General features: G+C 41.5%; 1 protein-coding gene across 2 annotated transcripts in view; it reads right to left on the bottom strand.

Moving 5' to 3' along the window:
• Positions 1-22,493, bottom strand: part of STPG2 (sperm tail PG-rich repeat containing 2) — a 623,148-nt gene that overhangs the window by 548,440 nt on the left and 52,215 nt on the right. For both annotated transcript variants that reach the window (XM_059722337.1, XM_059722336.1), the window contains exons 5-6: positions 8,174-8,289; positions 6,028-6,139 (exon numbers count right to left, since the gene is read on the bottom strand). In XM_059722337.1, the coding sequence (XP_059578320.1) occupies positions 6,028-6,139; positions 8,174-8,289 (228 nt within the window). The remainder of the gene's footprint in view (positions 1-6,027; positions 6,140-8,173; positions 8,290-22,493) is intronic.

Genomic DNA, 22,493 nt, shown 5'->3' on the forward strand with positions numbered 1-22,493 from the left:
ATTAAATCCTCTTAAATTGCACATATGAACCAGAAACCAAAAGAGTATGCCATCATGAAACATTTAATCTGATTTGAAGATATTATGTACAGTTATACCATCATAGGGCTAGAAGGAATAATCTAACCCAGCCCCTTGTGTAGATGTAGAGTTCACCATGCCTAAACTATCCCAATTTTTTTCACCAAAACTATTTCATAGACATTAGAGCTGGAAGGGACCTCGGAAGATCATCGAATCCAGCCCCCTGCCCAAAGGGCAGGAAGTCAGCTGGGGTCATAGGATCCCAGCAAGATAAGCATCCAGTTTCATCTTGAAGGTGTTCAATGAAGGTGCTTGAACCACCTCCGGTGGCAGGCTGTTCCAGACCTTGGGGGCTCGGACAGTAAAGAAATTCTTCCTTATGTCCAGCCTGAAACGACCTTGAAGTAGTTTGTGACCATTCGACCTCGTCATCCCTTGGGGCGCTCTGGTGAACAAACGTTCCCCCAGATACTGGTGGTCACCCCGATAAACTTGTAGGTGGCCATCAGATCACCCCTGAGCCTGCGCTTTTCCAGGCTAAAGAGCCCCAGGGCTCTCAGCCTGTCATCGTAGGGTCTGCTTCCCTGACCTCTGATCATGCGCGTGGCTCTTCTCTGGACTCTCTCAAGCTTCTCCACATCCTTTTTGAATTGTGGAGCCCAAAACTGGACGCAGTACTCCAGCTGCGGCCTCACTAAGGCCGAGTACAAGGGGAGACTGACGTCCCGGGATTTGCTTGAGAAGCATCTATGGATGCAAGCCAGCGTTTTGGTCGCTTTACTAGCCGCCGCATCACATTGCAGGCTCATGTTCATCTTGTGGTCAACGATGACCCCCAAGTCTCTTTCTTCCATAGTGCTAGCCAACATAGCACTGCCGAGCCTATAAGGATGCTGCGGGTTTTTTTTCCCCCCCCAAGGTGGAGAACCTTGCATTTATCGGCGTTGAACACCATCAGATTCTCGTCCGCCCACTTGCTGAGCCTGTCCAGGTCAGCCTGGATCACCCGCCTGTCTTCTGGTGTGGATGATTTTCCCCAAAGTTTGGTGTCATCGGCGAACTTGGCCAGTTCGCTTCGGACTCCAGTGTCCACATCGTTAATGAAGATGTTGAACAGTATGGGTCCAAGGACAGAGCCCTGGGGGACCCCACTGGTCACCGGACACCATGATGAGTGACTTCCATCAATTACTACCCTCTGGGTCCGACCCCGGAGCCAATTTTCCCGCCAGTGGATCGTGGAGGACCCAAGGCAACAATTGGCCAGTTTCTCCAAGAGGCGATCATGGGACACCAGATCGAAGACTTTTTTGAAGTCAAGATATATGACATCAATCTCTTCTCCCTTGTCCAGGTGATAGGTCACCTGGTCGTAGAAGGAAATGAGATTGGTCAAGCAAGACCTACCCACAACAAACCCGTGCTGGTTATCCCTTAAGATGTTGACGTCAGCCAGTCCATTAAGGATGGCCTCTTTAATAAACTTTTCTAAGATCTTCCCTGGGATAGAAGTCAGGCTGATGGGCCTATAGTTCGCTGGATCCACTTTCCTCCCTTTCTTGAAGATAGGCACCACATTGGCCTTCTTCCAGTCTTCAGGCACTACACCAGAGCTCCAAGAGTTTTCAAAGATCCGTGCTAGAGGCTGGGCTATGATGTTCGCCAGCTCCTTGAGTACCCTGGGGTGAAGATTGTCGGGGCCGGCTGACTTGAAGGTATCCAGCTTCTCAAGATGTTCCTTCAGAAAGTCAGCATTAATGGAGGGCAGGAGATCACCCTCACCCGGACTTCCCGGCCCTGTAGCAGGCATGGGCATCCCACGGGGCTGATGAAAGACTGATGCAAAGTACCTATTTAATAGGTTGGCTTTTTCCTGGGCATCAGTTGTCAGTTGCCCCATCTGGTTCAGCAGGGGTCCAACGTTGCCCCTGCTTTTCCTCCGGCTCCCCACATATCTGAAAAAGGACTTTTTATTGTCCTTGATGCTCAAAGCTAGCTGGAGTTCAGTTGCAGCCTTGGCTTTCCTGGTCTGCTCCCTACAGGACCGGACCAGTGCAGAATAATCCTCCTTGGAGGTCACTCCCATCCTCCATCCTTTGTAGGCCTTTCTTTTAAGCCTCAGGAGGTCTGCTAGGTCCCTGGAGAGCCAGGGGGACTGCTGTGCCCTCTTGCTGCCTTTCCTCTGAGATGGAATAGACTTAGTTTGTGCATGGAGGATCACGCCCTTGAGGAGCAACCACTCTTCTTGAACTCCCCTCTCCCTGTGGTCACGGTCCCTTAGGGCCTCACTGACAAGCCTCCTGAGCTTGTCAAAGTCGGCTTTCCCGAAGTCAAGGACTTGCGTGTTGCTGACTGACTTGCCAGCTTTTCGGCAGATGGTGAAGGTGATCAGCTCGTGGTCGCTGTCACCCAGCTTCCCATCGATCACTAGGTCGCTGACTAGGTCATCCCCAGTAGCCAGTACCAGGTAGAGCAGCGCTTTGCCTCTCGTTGGCCCATAGACTTCTTGAGTCAGGTAGAGGTCATCCACGCACTAGAGGAAGCTCTGCAACCGCTCAGATTTTGCTGAGCCATCCTCCCACGAGATGTCCGGGTAATTGAAGTCACCCATGACAACCATGGTCCTGGAGCAAGCTGCCTCAGCCAGTTCCTGGGCAAACTCCTGGTCTAGCTCAGGACTTTGGGTGGGAGGTCTGTAATAGACTCCCACCATTGTGTCCCCTGTGCCATGTTCCCCACGGATTAACCCAGAGGGTCTCCAGCCGTCCACCCTGGTCGCCAATATCGGCTTGCAGGGACGTGTAGCTTTCCTTAACATAGAGAGCTACACCCCCGCCCCTTTTCTCTACACGATCCCTCCTGTACAGGGTATAGCCATCTATACCCGTGGTCCAGTCATGGGTGGAGTCCCACCAGGTTTCCGTTATCCCTATGACATCGTAATTGTTTGCACTGAGCAGGAGGATGAGCTCCTCCTGCTTATTCCCCAAGCTCCTGGCATTAGTGTACAGGCAGGCAAGTGCCCCCTGGGGGGCTCCTTCCTTGCCCACTGGTTTTACCAGGGCTGGGGCAGGGGTGGGCTCCCTGAAATGCCGTGATCCGCTGGCTTTGCAAAGATTGCTCAGCGGGCCAGCAGTGGTGGTAGTCCCCCCGTCCCCCAATGGGCTTAGTTTAAAGCCTGGTGGAGTAGGTCAGCCAGTCTGGCTGAAACTACTGTGAAGATAGTTATTCCTGGTTGCCTATTTGTGTCACTGATTTTTCTTCTGTATGGGTATTGTTAGATGTTACCCTTGGCACAAGTTAAATGCACTTAAAACACAAATGTTCATACGTTACTGTGAAAACTTGTGCCAAGGGTACTCTGAATGGTTTTAAATGTAGGCCTCTTTGGGCAAAGAGTATCTCCAGTTGGTTTCCCTAAGCGGAGTCTGCCCCACCATCGGGGGATTCTGATGCAGTGAGGTTGGGGGCTGACAAAGCTGTTTGTTGGGCATGCCTCCCATCCCTGCACCACACTGGAGCCTTGCCAATTTAAGGCTAGATCTGGTAAGGAAGCTGGAAGCCTAACAAACAGCTTTGTTAGGCTCCCATCCCACTCAACCCCTCCCAGCTGCAAGGGAGCCTTGCCAGTTCAAGGCTCCAGTACAGTAAGGTGGCTCAGACTAGCTCCTGTGCCATGCTGGTGTCACTCCCAGCCTCTGCACTGTACCCAGAGCCTTGAACCAGCCCCCTGTGCAAGCCCAGGGCTGAGATCCAAAAATCAGTTGTTAATAAATTCTGTATGAAATGAATATCTCCCATGCTGATATGAAGCCACAATGATGATTCACTTTTATCCCCTGCCCTCCTTGCCAGGGCAACTGCTTTTTCTAATATGCCAGAGCCTATGATTTACCATTGCCAACTAATATTCTACACAGTAAGCACAGCAGTCATCTAAACAGGACATTTTAACAGGCCATGCTTCTTTTCATAGGACATCCACTATTTTCCTCCTACAGCTTAAGATCCATAAGATTCAGTTTAGTCTTTATAAATGTGATTTCTTTTCAAAGCTCTGTAATCACTAAATCATGAAAGGCATCATCTCTTTGAAGGACACTATCCTACCCAATGCCCTGATGTACAGTTATTTCTGCATGGACTACCACAGAATTTAAAGGACTGGGGACTAAACCTCACTCTGCTTTTATGCACTTGCTTAATATTACGTGTGGATAAATGTTTTCAAGTTGCGGTTGTGAGGTATTAATTTCCCTATCAGTTACAGCTTGAGATGATCCCAGATGAGAAACTATGGCTTGCAGTAAATCAAATCTTCATGACATGATCTCATTACTTCAAGAGATCATATCAAACAGCTTTTACAGATTTATGTCTATACTAACATTAGCAGCAAGGAAGCCCAGAGCAGTGATCTTAGTGATAATAGTCTTAATTTGAAAGGCTGTTTCAATAAAAATAGCCCATTTTCTTCTCAGAACTGTGACTAAATATAGACAAATTCAAAATTACAAAGTAAAGTTCTACATAATTGTATGTTACTTGAATATTAACAAAAGTAGCAAAGCCTCCCCGTGTCCATGCTTTTCATCTGCACAAAATCATTATTCGTCCCATTGTTTTAAAAAACTAGCTGTTCCTTTTCATTTAATAATTGCTCTGAATCTGAGGACAACCCACCCAAGTAACCCTGGCATTCAAATCCTCTTAACATAAACTATTTTTGTTTTACTGCATCCCAGCTCAACTGCATTTGTAAAATTCTCCCTTCCCACCTTTACAGTTCTTTATTCTCTAGACAGGTTTTCTCCCCCAAAGACATGAAGCAGGTATTGAAAATTCAAGTCTAAAAAGAAAATGGGGGTTGGAAGTTCTGCTGCCAATGGGAATGATACCTCACCAAAGAAATGCACATCTAGGCTGTTAGAACATATAGCTGTGAAACATACAGCAATTTCATTAGCTGCTACCCAGCTGTGGAGAAAAAAATGGGATTTTGCAGCATGTATATGCTATCATCATATCGCGTGACTATTATTAAAGAACTTAGTCAAATATAAAAACTAAGCCATGTCAATCCATATAAAGCAATCAAGAAATTTTCTACCATTTTTACTGTAGTTTCTAGTAGAATAATTTTTTATATGTATAGGAAATCTCTATGAAAAAGTAAAAACGTTGTTTATGTGCAACCAATGCATATATGTTTCTATTTAACTGGAAGGCAGAGTATATATGGACTTTTATAGACTAAATAAGATATAGAGAGAAAGCACAAACTTCCCAAGTTCACAAGCCCAAGTTCACTTCAGATGCCATTTATTTGCTATTAACGATTAAAGAAATGTTAAAGTGCATTTATAACTTTCAAAATAATCTGCAGAAGTATAAATAAAGAACGTAAGCAAATAAAGAAAAAAAAGCAAATACACATACTACGGGCAAACTGTTTAGCTTAATACAACTGTTGTTAACTCAATTTTACTTTTCATTCTACAGACACCTTTGGGGCTCAAATATTTTGCAATATAAAACAAAAGATTTTGAAAAGTCTATTTATTCATTTCAGTACTTCAAAGACAGACAAAAAAAATAGCAAAATGTTTTCCAAATTAATCCTTAAAAAACAAGCATATTTATATTGTCCATTTGTGGGGTGAATACGGATTATTAAATCATTTAATTTGATATTTAACATGCCATTCCAGAAAGAAGTGTGAACACACTATTTTATAATTCCTATTAATGAAAACAAAAATTATCTGCTCCTTCAAAAAAATACTGTTTTAAGGCAATTTTGATGGATAAACAAAAATATCAAATGTGAGAGCAAGAAATTCAGGGAAGAGGCCTCTGATTCTTGATTCATAAAAGCATTTTTATATTTTAGTATAAACTACAACCAGTTTTTGTTTCTCTCTATACAAGCTTCAAATCCCATGGTTTCAATCCCACAATAAATTATTTTTAAGTACTAGGTAATAGCTGAATTGGCATTACCTTCTTTTCTTCCTGTAATACTATTACTTCATGATACCGTGGGATGTAGGGGTCATATTTTTTCTTGTCTTCTTTTTGGATGTTGACATTTTCATAATGTAGTGCACTTTCCCTTTAGAAAGTTTAAAGAATGATTTATGAGTCCTTGGTTTTAAAATGCCTGGACAACCAAATACACAGAATAAAAGCCTATTCTCTTTCAAGTGCATTATAAACAGCTGCTATATGCAATAACTGATGAAAACCTGGATTGCTCAGCAATGGGAGGGTCTATGCATATTATAAATGTACAGAAGATTCAGAAATCAGACTTTAATTACTGTAGTTTGCCACTTGTTCATAGTCATGGTGTCATCATCATCCCAGGTTCACTAGAGCAACCATGCAATGGAGAAAAAGGCAAAAAAACAAGAATACAAAAAGGCTGGAAAGGGATTCAATATTAGCAAATATTGGGAGAGCAGATGAAGATCAATCAACCTGTAGCTACAGCACATCACTTTCTAGTCAATTTACTACGTCTTAAACAATTAGTCTTAAAACTTCCAAATCTATGATATACTGTATGATTGAGGCTCTGACTCAGAAGATCAATTAAATCATCCATTCTCAAGTACAAGAAACAGACTTCAATTCAAGAAGACAATGAAGTCTGCTTAAATTCTTCCCTATTCATGCATTGAACTCAACCCTTAAGCAAGCAGGATTAAGTGCACTGAAAATATATGGCTACCTTCAATGTTATGCTAAATATTAGACCACTTCATGCGCCATATTCTACTCAAAACAAGCTAAAGATGGATATATCATGTCATATTCTAACCTGTTAAGTACTAGATGGTTTTAAGAAACCAAAAAAATTAAAGGAAGGGAAATATATGTTAAACACACCTGTAGGGCTACGTTGTACTGTTATACGAGTTACACATAAAAGTTCCACTGGAAGTCTTTTTTTTTTTTTTTAATTAAAATCAGCACAGAACCCCATCTGTTTTGCATGTTAAGGGGCTACAGACTTAAGTGGTTACTGTTAAAAAACAGTAAATGAACGGGAACAAATTGATTTTTTTAATTGTCACAAGAAATTTAAAAAACAAGTTTCCTTATATAGCAGAATAGGAGGTTAGTTACAACAAAATATGCAAAATAAGATTGAAAATACCTTTCCCCTGCTGTGAATATTACTGCTGACATCAGATGATACTAGCCAAGCACAGGAATTACAGTAATATATTTTTTATCTACTGTCTTATGGTATATGCAAGCTTTTAGTTCAATTTTCAGTAGAACATCAGAATACTTGAAGAAATACTGTATTTTAATCAAGCCACTGAGCATACAACAAATGGCTGTCACCTAAAACAGACTATTTCTTTTCAGTGCTCCAGTATAATGAAAAGACCAATAATTTCAACTATGATGTCTCTAATAAATATATATAATTGCTGGATGTAGTGGGGGTAAATCCTCATGTAACGTATGAGTTAATAAGTAAGATGGGTGGTAAGCCCATCAATTGGAAATTTAAAATTGAATTATTAAACATAATTCAACCTAAGTACACCTACCATGAGAGTTTATCCTAAGCTATTTTGGAACTGAACTGATGTTTCCCATCTTCTCTCAAATGAAAATTACCCTAAAGTAGTTTATGCAAAAAACACATTACAGGGGTGTTCTATTTTGCCAAAAACAAGTATTATAATATCAAATCATACTTTCAAGCTGTGCAAACATTAAAGGTATGAAAATGCACATCAAAAGTTGCATAAACAATTTTAATTCCCCCTAACAATTATACCATGCAATAAACATACAAATAAGATAAATGTATTGTAACATCTGTGGTCCCAGATCAGATCAAGCAGATTTTTAAAAACTTGATTATTTTTTTTCATTTTCTTTTATGGTGTCTTGTCAAGTCAAAGTCAGATCTGTAAATATCTTAAGTGCATTTTCATATCTTACTCTGTACTCAGTTTTCAGAATTACTGGCATGTACAGGGAAAACCTCTTATATAATTCAGATAAGTTGAAATAATGATAAAATTGAAATGAATATGGAAACCAAACTTTTTTTTGAGGGGGGGGGGGGGGGGGAATTAATAACCAAAAATGAAACAGAACCCGGTATGTTTTTACTTACTGAGCTATATCATACTCCCCTGGTCCAGGACCTTCTTGAGGCTTAAATTCACTGCGTCTTCCAGTTAAATTTCCAAAATGTACTCCTTTATACTTCTTGGAAGAATCGGTAACATCCTGGAAATTAAATAAGCAGAGGTAACTTTCAGCTTCTAGGCAAAATGTTTACCTCATGACTACAAACGTGTCTAAAGGCGGCACATTTTACTGCCCTCTGCAACTTGTTCTATATGTTAATAGAGTTGAAAAAAAAGTTTTGGTTACAGTTCTGCCATATCTAAACATTTCACATAAACAGTTTAAGAATCTCCAAGTAGGATTTCTGCCTCATTTCCTTCTAGCTTACTCACCCATTTGTTTCGATTTGCTGATCCAGGCACCATTCAGCCCACCAGGTAGGCCATAAAGGACCCATTATTTATAAAGACCCATACCAGGTTAGCAAGCTAGATGCCATGAACTAAGCAACCTCAAAGCCCTGTGTCCACCATTTAAAATCATACAAGTCCTGTTAGTTTCACTTCTGCCTACCACTGAATAGTAGTCTTCTTAACTTGCCAGTCTGACAACTAGAGTTCAATTGGTTTTACTACAGTTAATAAGTGGCTGGTAGCAGCAAAATTAACAAGAATAATGGCAATTTCAAGCCACAACTGCCAGGGATTCCAAGATCCTCACTTCTTGGCAGCCTACTAGGTGGGCAATCAGGTGTTTGGATGAGCATCACATTTTCTTCTACTCAGATGAAATATTGCAGGGTTCAGTTTTGCAAAAAAAAATAATGAAAAACTGGAATTTTTCACAAAGGTGGAATCACTTTCATTGCCCTAGCATACACAGATTAAGCTAATTTCTCTTCTAAAAGAGCCATATCTTTTTCTAAATTTACTCAAGTTTTCTCATTCATTTTAGCTTTCACATAAAGGAAAGTCCCCAGGACCTTAAAAACACAGAAAGTAAACCATACAAAGTTGTGTCCATCAATTATATGAAAAATGAAGTACCCATTCACAATTTCTTTCCATAACAATGGACTAATATTTTCATGTACCATAAAGAAATTAAAGAGCAAATATCCCAGAAACTAGGTGGTATATTTTTCATTAAATAATGTGTTTCATGTTTTGTTTCACGTTTCACTACTAGGACGCTACCCTACATGCTATTCATCCATTATCTGTCCAATTATGCCATGTGCATGTGTCCGCACATTTGTCATTTTAGCAGTCAAATGCATGTCCTGTCATACTATTCAATGGAGTTCATATGAGATAGACCACAATTGACAGGATAACTTAATGAAGACATGTCAAACAGCTGAAATTTAATGTTCATGTCATGTCATTTTGTCTCACTAGCCACTCATGTCTCGCACATTTTTCACATCTGTGCCTAAGATACTAGTTAAATGCACAAACAAAATGATATGATGGTCATGAGTTTAAATGGCTGAGGGAAATACGCAGAGCTGCATAAGCCTCACCAAGCTCATGGTTTGTTCAAATTTTTATTTTAGCTAGCTCATGTTTTGTTCAAGTCTTTTCTTTAGCTACCTAACTCCTGAGTTTGCATCCAAATATGCCCGAATATTTGAAGCAGATATCAATCCATATCACTGAATTTTATCAATTTCATGCAAAGCATTAAGGAGTAACTGTTAGAAACAAAAGCAGGAATTTACATAGGGGCCTCTAGGAGTGAGATATGAAATTCAATAGGAATTGGCAGCTGGCTCCCTATGAGCAATTTTTAAATCCTTGTAGCAAAACCCCCAGTTTTTTGGGGGGGTTATTATTTAAAAATACATTCCCTCCTGTTCCCCTAACCATTTCTGACTTTTTCTCTCCCTTTCTATTCCCTATAGATAAGTATAAGTGTGCTAAGCCATAGGATAAGCTTTAGCATTTGGTAGCAAGTTGTTTTTGTTTAATTTATTTTTTTCTCCTTCTTTTCAAATAAGTGCCCTGTTATGGATATCCACTGTATTTATATTGTATAATTATTATGTTTATATTGATTTTTACTGTTCATATAGTATCAGTAAAACAGTAATATAGATTTAGGCCTAAATATGTAAGTTAGCATAAGTCATGTCAAGTTTCCATTTTGTTTGTCAAGTCTCCATCTTGTGTCCCCTGTCCAGGCATACCCTTACTGTAACTGTGTGACTCACACCTACCTCTCCTATGTAATTTGGTTCCTGAATGAATGGGGATGAATGAGGGTGCTTGAGAGACAATGGCAGTAGGTCTAAAAATAGCTCTCTCTGAATGACTGAACCATCAAAACCAATACTTGGACAAATGACCCAGGCATTAGAACCACTCTCAGCATTCAAGAAACAAAAGATGAGGCACCCACCATTGTGCCAAGGCTGCACATGCTCAGTATGAAGACGTGGAACCCTCTGGAAGAGGGCTGACGGTGCCTGGACATGCCCTCCCCATAGGAGATCATAGGTAGTCTTCCCCATAAAAAGGGGTAATGAAGACTGACTCCTTGGGATGCCCTCTCCATCTGGACCAGCACCATGCCATACCACCTATCCACCCAGAGGCCCTGCCGGCAACCCCTCTCTGGACAACACCTACTGGACAAGGACCCCTTTCCAGCCTGGATAGGTAGCTATCACCCCCACCCCCTCTCCAACCAAGGACTTGGACTCTGCTTCTCTTCCCTACCTGGACTCCAACCCTTCCACTGAGTCTCTTTCTCCTGCTGCCATTGTGAGTGTTTGTGTGTGTGTGTGCGTGCACGTGTGCACAGGAACCAATAACTTCATGGGGCTGTGTAGTGTGTTGTCTGTTTAATACACCTGTTATATTGAAACCCCGAGTTAGATTGTTTGTCTGTTTCCTGACTGTTTCCTCTTTGCCACCACTTATCCATCCTCAAGGTCCCAGCTGTCTGCCTCTCTCTCTTTCCTGGCTGTCTCCTCCTTGACACCAGGCTTTTTCGCTTGCACCGGTGACCTCAAGTAACCCTGGGGCCACTTGACCTTAAGTAACCCCAAGCCTCAGTTCCTCAACCAGCTTCTCTCTAGTCTATCATTTCTAATCCCAGTTCTGGCAACTTTCACTCCTTACACTTTCTCTCACACCTTAAACTTCCCCCAAGTACCCCAAACACACACATACATACCGTACCATCCAAGTCAGGAACTCACCTGTGCGTATGTGTAGGTGGGAGGTTTGTGTGTAAACTGGTGAATACACATATGTCATTGTGTGTGTGATATGTGTATGTGTATTGGGTGTGCGGGTATTGACAAGTGATTTTTGTCTAACTTTTGGTGTGTGTAGGTGCTTGAATTGGTGATAGGTGTTCATGTGCCTAGGCTGGTAATTTTGGGCTGGCTATAACGTCATTCAAACCTTACCGGGGAATACTCCGTCCCACAACAGTATCAGGAGCTGCTCATGCAGTCAGACCTCTCCACTTTGCTTGCTCTGGGAGAGCTCCTTCCCCCTTGGCTGCCAGCAGGGAACTACCCTCCGGGCCTCAGCCCTGGGCTTTAGATATGAGCCAGACCCTGCCCCTTCCAGTCAGCTGACTGCTGGCAGGTGTGGGCTGCTAGCCTGTTCTGGCTGCCCTGGTAACCCACAGCTGGGGCCTCCAACTCACCACTAGGGCTCTTCCCCTGGCAGTTTCAGTCCTTTAAAGGAGCAGGGCACCCTAGTGCTCTGTGACAGTCATGTCATCAAATGTCCCCAGGTAGCTCTCTCATGCAGAAGATGTTTCCCCTGGCAAGTGTCAGAGAATTAACCCCTGCCAGCCTGTGTGCCCAGGGCCCTGCCTCCTTCCAGTCAGCTGACCGTATGCAGGTGCCAACTAATTCCCCCATTACCTCATTATCCTGCTGCCTAGGTACCCTGCAGCTGTGGAGCTCTGCCTTGCTTGTAGAGCTCTCAAGCTAGCTGCTTCTGCTCATAAAGGAGTAGGCTAGCTTAACACCCTGCGACACTTCTAAACAAAATGTTCACAGCCCATCAACCACTTACCCAGGGAACCAAACAAAACTATGCAAAATCATAAGCCCACAACCACAAGAAACAAAATATATATTCCACATTCAAATCATGTATTTAAAATTTTGTATTATAATGCACACTAGTATAGTAGTAGTGCATATTTTCATCCAATAATCTCTTTGACCCATTAGTATAATCAATAAATGATTTCCACATGTTTTATAATAAATCTTCCTTCCTTGTATTTGATAAATCAGTATCTCAAAAGATATAATCCAAGTAAAACTAGCCATTCATTTGGCCTCGTCTAAAGGAGCACTGTCTTTCCAATATCTTGAAAATAATTATCTTTGCCTACATTAATCTAATCTGCACACAAAACTGATGCTCCTCCAAATACCTTCTATTATAAAAATGTATATATACATATACACGCACACAAATGTGTGTGTGTATATATATATATATATATATATATATATATATATATATATATATATATATACACACACACACACACACACACACACACACACACACACACATATATATATATATATATACACACACACACACACACACACACACACCCCTGATGCTCCTCCAAATATCTTACATACACACACACGCATACATACATACACACACGCATATATACATATATGCACACACATATGCACACACCCATACACACCCACATGCATACACACACCCACGCACACACACATGCGCGTGCACACATATGCACACACGCACACACATAGATACACACTCACATACCTACATACATATACATTTTATATATAATTAATGCAGTTGTCTTCAGCATTAAAGTCTATATTCAGAAGGCTGATCTTTGTCCCCAGTAACTTTTCTCATTATGCATATATTTCACTGTTCTGAAAACATATGCATAGTTTTGTTGTTGCTGTTGTTTGTTTATTGCTTTTAAATAAGGTTTTGACCTCTTATTCAAAATATATAATTTCTGGACCAAGCATATATTCAAGGTTGCCTGTTAGAGACTGAAATTGAAATACATATGGATTTTAAATAATATGTGTGTTCTTAACTATTAGTCAATTAAGACATCAAAATATTTTAATTAGTATTGAAATGTAAATAAAATTAGATTCTTGATAAGAACTAAACCTAATTTTCACAGTAACAGTGCTCTAGCACCCTCAGGTGGCTCCTGTTAGACATAATTTACTGTTGTTCTAATATATAACTACAACAGTAAATAATGTCCTTGTTCAGGCCTGTCTATAACTACTTTTTATTACATTGTGAAAGATTGAGTCAGGTTATCCTATGGGAATCTGTGCATAGAGCAGAACCTTGCCACAGCAGGAAAAATCCTGTCTACTCATAGTACTCTGGCAGGAAATCAAAGTCAAATGGCCCTGACCTCCAACATATACTACATAATCTGTGGAAATGCCAGATGAGTAGTGACCTCAAACTAGTCAGTCAATTTCTTGGGCTACTTAAATAGTCAAGTATAAATGAGCCTCAACTAGAATCTCACCAGAAGGAATGGAAGCTGTGTAAAAATCAAGGTTGTGGAGTATAAGTAAGACTAAAAGCTACAGAGACAATATGGAAGTCTTTTAAGAAAGAATAGACTGTCATGTTACTAGGATATAATTTCATTCATGCATTTCTGTTTCTTTCTCTGGGGGGGGCAACACTCAACAAGTAAGTGAACTTCATATAGTACAAGAATAGCTGGCCTACGATTAAAGCCAATTTATGAATCGATACTAATGTCATTTACATATTGAACGTATATTTTTAATACGCTTGACAAAAATACAAAATCATTATATTATTAATATTAATAAATGGCAGTGATGTTGGCAATAAGATATATTAATATAAAAAACAGACTTTAAGAAACTACAATCAGGGGGCCCAAATTTTGTACAAAGCCTACTTTCCTGAAAAAGACTCAGTGGGTCTTTTTCTCAGTGGGCATGTCAACACATGAATTTACATGCACTTAAAATTTAATGCACCTTAACCTAAGGTGCATTAAAGCTATTTAAGCACATGTCTACACATGCACGCCTTAAGTCACACAACGCAGCTCGCTGGGCAAACACCTTTGTAGCCTGCTTCGGTCAGCACCCTGGACAGACCCCCAAAGCCTGCTGCAGCAGAGCTGGGCAATGAAGCCCAGTACCAGCCAAGCAGGCGAAAGCCTCCAGTCCCCCCAGACATGTTTGGCCGGGCCATAGCTCCAGCCCCAGCTCCAACCCCCTCCCCATGTTCCTGCCTCCCTAGTGTCAGACAAGAGCAGGCTGGAGTGTGCTGCTGCCAAGCACCACCAAGACAAATAAGCTATTCTCCAAGGCACAGACACTGGAGCTGGAGTGGCAGTTCCAGCAGCAGCAGTACCTGTCAGTGTGCTGACCAACTTGGGACTAAGTCAGCAGAGGGAGTAGGAGGCATGAAGGCTCCTGTCAAAGTACAAGCAAAAGGCCCCCAAACAACTCCCTGCAGGGGAAGGAGGCAGCACAGGATGGGCAGGGCCTTTGCTAGCGGTTCCCCCACATCTTTCCCTCAAGGCAGATTTGCTGGTTGCGTAATGCAGCCCTGCAGGGGCAGGACATCTCACTGCCTGCCCAGGATTCAGTTGCCCTTAGAAGCTTGTGCTGGGGCACCTGCTTGGGACAGCAGATGAGCTGTGGCTGCATCTGCCCCCAGTGCCTGGAACAGCTTTCCCTGCTCAACCCACCTCCGTCCCACACAAGTGCCCAGCCTTCCTGCCAGACCCTGCCAATCAGGGAAGTAGCATGAGCTCCTGGGGGCTCTGCGTGGCTTAGCTCGGGCAGGCTGGGCACAACGCAGGTACGGGCTCGGCCATGGATCAGGTGGGCCAAGGAGAGAGCACAGCCACCACCCACATCAAGATTCCATGTTTAAGGTAATTAAAAGCAGGAACAAAATTTAATATGCACTTATAGAGAAAGGTCTTCACAAGTCTGAATTCAGTAGTTGATAACTATGTTACCAGAACTTCAGAAAACTGCTAAAATTCTGTTAGCAAATCTTTCTACTGCAGAATGCTTAAGACATGATTTGCTCAATGAACAATTTTTAGACATTCAAGTTATTTTTATAGTCATACTTTACAAAGACCCCTTCCTGAACTGAGGTCTTTGTTGATAAATATGAAGAACAGCGTAGGCCACATGTATTTTTGTAAATTACATATTATTGATTCGCTATCTTTTATTAGACCAACTGAAATAGTTGGGAAAATTCTTCCTTGTAAGCTTTTGAGTATAAACACCCTTTGTCATTCTGAGGAAGCATCTGCAGTTGGTCTGTGCTCTTCCTGGATGGAATAGAATAGAAGCCAGAGGCCAGTATGCATGTGAGAATGCCAGTCAGTGAAAGTGAAAAATCGATGCAGTCCATGGGTAAGAAACAGGTGACAGGAGGGAAGGGGAATGTAGACCTGGTGAAAAGAATATAGCTGGTAAATACTAGAGAGGTTACCTGCGGTATCAGATGTTAGGCAGTTTATAATGTGTCATAAATCCAACATCTATGTTTAGTCCATGTTTTTTTATATCCCGTAATTTGATGACAAAGTTTATAGGCTTAACTTCAAAAGGTCTTTTGTAAATTCCCTTTGAGGATTAGAACTGAGAGATTGGAGAGAGAGTGGTTTTCTTGCAAATTTCTCACATGCATACTGGCTTCTATTCTATTCCATCCAGGAAGAGCACATACCAACTTCAGATGCTTCCTCTGCCTGATGAAAGGTATTTGTACCCAAAAGCTTGCGAAGAAGAATTTTTCCAACTATTTGAGTTGGTCTAATAAAAAAATATCGGATTTACCCAAAGAACCTTGTCTGCCTATATGTCCTTAGACCAACACGGCTACAAACTATACCCCTAATAGTATTGATTCAACAGTCAAAAGCATACTACATGAGGTGTAAAAAGAATCTTTAGGCTTCTCCATAAAGAAATATTGGGACAGATTTTGTGGGAGTGATAGGGAAATACAAGGTCTCATTGACAGAAAAGGAGAGCCTTCAAAGCTTGGCAAAATAGCATTAGCTCCAAACAGAAGTGGAACACTTACTGCCACATTAAAGCTGAGACCCAGAGGAAAATTCATGACTCAAGAACAAGTGGTGGGAGGACAAAGCAAAAGAGATTCAAAACTTTGTCAAGAGTTACAACATGCCTATTTTTTTTAGGGTAACCAAAGCTATCTATGGTCAAGCACACAAGGAGCCATTCATCTGAGACCCAAAGATGGAGCAACATTCTTTAACAACAACTTCCACCATACATAGTGGAAGAAACACTCAGTATGGCAAGGACAACACGATATTAAATACTGTCTTGCAGATCCACCCACTTATCAAGAGGCCTGGAAAGCCATTAAGCAAATGAAAAATAAAGCATATGATCCTGATGGAATATTGGTTGAAATTTTTTTAAGTACAATGGAAAAATGCTCTCTTACTAACTAAACATCATGATTACAAAATTCTGGAAACATGAACAGATTCCCAGGGACTTGAGAGATGCCAGAATCAACACCATATTCAAGAGACATAAATTATATTTTGGCAATTATGCATAGCTTGGAAGATCCTCACCCACGTTCTCAATAGACTCATTTTCCTTGCAGAGGAGATCCTAATCAAGTCCCCGTGTGGTTTCAGAACACACAAAAGAGCAATAGATAAGATCTTTGTTGCTAGACAGCTGCAGGAGAAGTGTCACAAGTAACACCAAGATCTTTAGCACTTTTCATTAACCCAACTAAGGCCTTTGATTCAACTGACAGATGCTTAATGGAAGATCCTACCCCGTTCTCTCAAGTCAGCGGTGCTGCTGCAGGCAGAGATGGAGAAGCATGATGTGCTAAGATGGTAGACAGGCACCATGCTGCTCCACCTCCCTGCTGGATTGTGCCCTGTGCCCCTGCAATTCCCCCTCAGCCCAGTGCATACATCCTCTCATCTGGCATAGGGCCATGTAGCACCCCCTTGGCTCCCAGCTGCAGTGCCTGGAACGAGGAGCAAACTGGCACACAGAGGGTGCCAGCCTCTGCACAGACCCATGTGCACAGCACCTCTGCAGCCAGTATGACCATGTGCACAGGGCCACCACCCCCTGCACCAATCCTGCACAGAGCAGAGGCTGCAATCAGGTAACCTTTTGCTACTGCTGCTGCAGCTGTTGACTGGCCCAGCCCAGCTGTTGACAGTCTCAGGGCAGAGCCCAGAGCTGCACCCCCCTCAACATAGATCCCCACCAGCTGCCAGGTGGGCAGGAGCAGGTGAGGGACCCACTCCCCTCAGGGCAGGGGTCCAAGCCACCCAGCCCCTATCCCCATCAGGACACCACACATACATGCACAAACACATACACACATGTATATGAGCAGCCAATGCTCACAGCAGCACACTCCCCCAGAACGCTACACACACAAACAAACACATGCACATATGAACAGCCTGCTCTCACAACAGCACTCTCCTCCAGGACACCACAAACAAGTGTGGGCACCCTGCATTCACAGCACTGCTCTCCACCAGGATACCACATACAACACACACATACATACTGACAGCAGCACTCTCCCCTTGCCCCACCCTTCCCTGGCTGATCCCCACCAATCCAAGACTTTTGCTTCATTTTTCAAGCCAGACAAGATGCTGAAACAGTCTATGAAATCTGGGACTATCCTGGACTAGCCAGGACATATGGTCACCCTAACTCCAGGTCACTTCTGATTTCTTCTGTGAAGCATATGAAATGCATGGACTCACTGTCAACTTCATGAAAACCAAGATCCTTTACCAACCAACCCAAAGCAACCAGATGCTTCTCCACACATTACAACTGGAGGGCAGTCCTTGAAGAATGTTAAGCATTTTCCCCTATCTGGGGAGCCACCTTTCCCAAAAAGTAAACTTATGCAATGATATTCAACACCAGATCAAATCTGCCACCATTGCCTTTGGACATCTCCAAAATCATATCTTCCACATGAAATCATCTCCAATGACAAGGCATCAGTCATTTTAAGCAAACTAGCCTCACTACAGAGGCAGATAGATGAGAGGGACAAAGGGAAAGGCTGTGATATGCCATCACCAGGACCTACTCCTTTCTTCCAGAACTATTTGTCACAACTGCAACTGAACATGTGGATCTCAGATCAGACTCTTCAGTCATCTCTGGGTTCACCAATGACTTCCCTATTTACAGGTTTCCCTCAATTTATCCTGTACATACGTTCTAGGAGAAAGGCGCATAACTCAAATTTGCATAAAGCAAATCCACTTTACAATGTAACGAATAGGGATAGGTTCCCATGACGGTTAAGGAGAGAGGGAGGGAGTAAGGCTGGAACTAGAGAAGGGAAGGGGGAAAGGGGTGCTGCGCTTGAGACTACACAAGGCAGCAAAACAGAGCAAACAGAGCAGCACTCACCCCAGCCCTGGCTGCAGCGGCCCTGCTGGGCTGTACTGTGCTCTGCCTGTCCCCATTCACTTCTGCTCCTGGGCTGCGCCGTGCCTTAGTGCAGGCAGCTGCTGTCGGCTGCTCCTGAGGCGGTTGCAGCTGGGACGAGTGCTATGCCCCGCACCACCCGGGGTTCCGCTTGTCCACACTCACCCCAGCCCGTGCTGGAGCGGCCCCTGGAGCAGCTGATACCAGCTGCCTGCACCACAGCACGGTGCAGCCCAGGAGTTGGGGTGAGCCTAGGCACGGAGGGGCAGGCAGAGCATAGTGCAGCCCAGCGGCCGCAGGCTGCTGGAGTTGGCCACCACAGCCAAGGCTGGGGTGAGTGGGGCCATGGCCCTTTCCCCTCCCTCCACAGACACACCTGCTTGGGCGGGGGCATCTATGCTCATCACTTAAAAGCAAATTTGCATATAAAGAACCTGCATAAATCAAGGGAAACCTGTTCTTGAACTGCTAACAATTACTGATTCAGCATTTAGAAGACTCCTGGGCAACTCATAGAATAGGTGTAATGATATGGTCTCTAACCCAAACACCTTCTAATACTCTTTCACAAAACAAGACTAGAGGGCAAGGATAAATGTTACAGAGATCAGACCATATGGTTTCTCCACTATGGTATATGCACATCTTGATGGCTCTACTGAAGTTTATATTTATGGTATGTTTGGCAGAACTCAGTTTTTGAAGGCAATGCAGAAAGTACGGATTTTCAGGTATCTGAATTAGATAGTGACCGATTAAAATGTTTTAATTATATACAGTGGGTGCCATTTTCAATAAAAGAAACCAAAATCTAGAAAAAAAAAATTAAAAAAAAAAACACAAATATAATTAAAATAAATTAAAAATAAGGAAAATGCCATGTTATTATAAATATTTTATTTTTTTAAGTAGTGTTAGTAGCTGTTTGTCTTCTGTGCTCACTGAGGCAGTCTAGGTCTTTCTTTCTTTAAAGACAGACACAACATAATATATAAAATGTCAGGAAGTAGGAAATAACTAATGATAAAATCCCCAGCAGCAAATGTGCATGACTTGGCAGTTTAATTATGTATCCCTGCTGCATTTGAATTAAAGACATGCAACACCACCTTCCAAAAAAGTAACACAATGTATTGAGAAGAACAATAGTTTTAATGACAAAAATACTAAAATTCATTACCATAGTCATTTGTCTTAAATATTATTTTAATTGTCTAAAACTTTCTACTTAGCCATTTTAGCTTACTTAATAATGATGCAGACCTTTAGGTTTACTACTATGGCAAGAAGCTATAACAAAGTAAACAAAGTTATACATCTATATGAGTGTGAATTTATTACAGGACTTCTTTTAAGTTATTGAACTTTATTAAAGAATTATTTTTTTATTTATGAAAAAGCTTGTTTTTGCTATCGCCTATTGCTTTAACAATGAATAAAAATGATCTTTTTGGTCTATCATGCTATTTTTTCCTCCAGAATTTAAATGTTTAGAAACATATAGGAACCTTGAGGCCAACAGAACTATAATAATGACAAAAAGTGTTTTAGTGAGACAAGCAGTTCAATAATAAAAGCAAATTTAAAGATGATCCAAGAACAGCCTATTTTTTTCCTCAAACTCAAGACAATTTAATAAGACACTGCCTTATCTACACAGCTTAAAACTCTACATTAAACATAACAAATTGACTGCTACTTAACTCACTAACCTGTGCATTACTCAGGTAAAATACCTCATCTGTAATGGAATTAAAGAGCCTTTTTAAAATACTGACAGAGAGAAGAACAAATTGATGCACTCTTAATAACTCTAAATCACCAAGCTCTTTATGTCAAGAAGTGTTGACAATACCAACTTCAAGGTCATTGTCAACTTGGTAAGTCATTAGCAAATAAAATATGGCTTAATTGAAGCAAACTCAGCAAGGAGCTGCATTATTTTAAGTGAATATTGCAATATAACTTGAAGAATTACTAATCGCCACTACCGTTGACAATGAAATGGATGAAGACGGTGCTTTGTAACTTTTTTCTATGACTTTCCCATAATTAAATATGGAAATAGATTCCGTGAAGAATTAAAAGTCTCCGAGTGCATTAATTCAGACACTAATGGACTGCCTTCCAATATTGCAGCATACAGGTAGTTCCCAGCATGTTACCAACATTAGCTAATAGGTCACTGTCAAACTCCAGCAGTATTCCTAGGCTGAGTACCCAACTTCAAAAAGCAGATTTGGAATGATTCCATGCTCAGTGTTAAATATAAGCAAATTATATCTTTTTCCATTCTGAAATGTTTCCAAAAATGTTTTGAGTACTTACAAATTGTCTTGAATGTAAGCTATGATCCAACTGCCTGAAGATGTATGCAAAGTAATCACACATATGCACATGCTAGGCATGATAAGCTTTTTTAATTAGCTCACTAGTGCACCACATAAAAATACATAATATTTAAAATAAACTTTATAAAATTATTGGTTTTAATCATAATACAATTTTAAAAATTAATACATCTGATTTGGCTATTTTCTTGCTTTTTTTTTTTTATTCACATAAAGGAGCAGCTTAGCTGAGACCTCCCTATTTTGTTGCTCTTTTACAGTGATTTGCACATTTCATTCCCTTTATGTTGTAGAACTACTGTTTCTTACTTCCTCCCTTCCTCTAACCAGTACTTCATGGGCAAACAGCCCAACTTTTACAGAGTTCCCCAAATCCAAATATAAGACTTGCATACTAATGTATCTCCACAGCAGCTGCCAACATGCCAAGCCATGACATAACCCACCAAAAAAGCTACAGAAAATAAGCCACTGGGTTTTTACAAACTAACTCGGAGCTATTCTGATCAGAGTGACACCAATTCAACTGACAAAATATTTGTATTATAAAAATAGCATATGATTTTTCTTTGACACATCTGCAAAGCTTCAGATGGAATTGATCAAGTATCACAAAGGAATAACTGATTTGCACTGACACTATATATGGACATCAGTCCCCCAAAGCACTTAAATATATGTGTAACTTAAAACATGAGGAGTCCCACTGCAGCCAGTTGGTCTACTAACATACATATGGTTAAATACTTAATTGCTTTTCTGGACTGAGTCCTTCCATTCATTTGAAAGTGAAACTGTGCTTTGGGAATTCAACTACTTATCCAAAAGAGGACCCATGGAAAAAGAAAGTCAAGCGAGAGGGATATTAGGAAAACTGCAAAAGAAGAATGAACAAAGATCAATAAGGATGGTCTGGGCTAAAACTAGTGTCCTTATTTGTGAGGGGATCAACTATATAGCTATTCCACATGCTCTATCAGCAATGAAAATCAAGGTATAGACAGAACTAACATCTGAAGCACTTCAAACACCTTGAAATGTTTCAAAGGGTGAGCAGACAGATGCACACATCATGGAAAGGTTCCAAAAATGGCAGAAATGCTTCTAAGTCTCCTGTCCCAGGTCAGGCAAGGGGGTGTTCCAGAAGAGTAGTGGAGAAGAGTTCAGGAGAGCAGTTGCTTACAGCCCCCTCTACATTCCTAGTCCAGGCTGGGGGGAGGAGCTGTAAGATGCAGCAGCCCCAAGTCATGTCCCTTGGCTTAAGGGCACACCACTGCATGCAGCCACAGTGATTTTGAAATGCTACAGCCAGGGGAACAGCAGAGGTCTACAGCTGAAGCCCTCCAATTTTTTCTTGAAGTGCAGCTGCACTCTGAAGGGCTCTATATGTTTTACCTGTCCTTACCCTTGGTAGTCTCAAAAAAATTATGAAACAGAAAAAAAAAAAAAAAAAAAAAATGATCACATGCATTGCATATATGCAGTGATGGAAAAGAATACTT

This window comes from Alligator mississippiensis, chromosome 2 (genome assembly GCF_030867095.1).
Source record: "Alligator mississippiensis isolate rAllMis1 chromosome 2, rAllMis1, whole genome shotgun sequence".
NCBI classification, from domain to species: domain Eukaryota; kingdom Metazoa; phylum Chordata; order Crocodylia; family Alligatoridae; genus Alligator; species Alligator mississippiensis.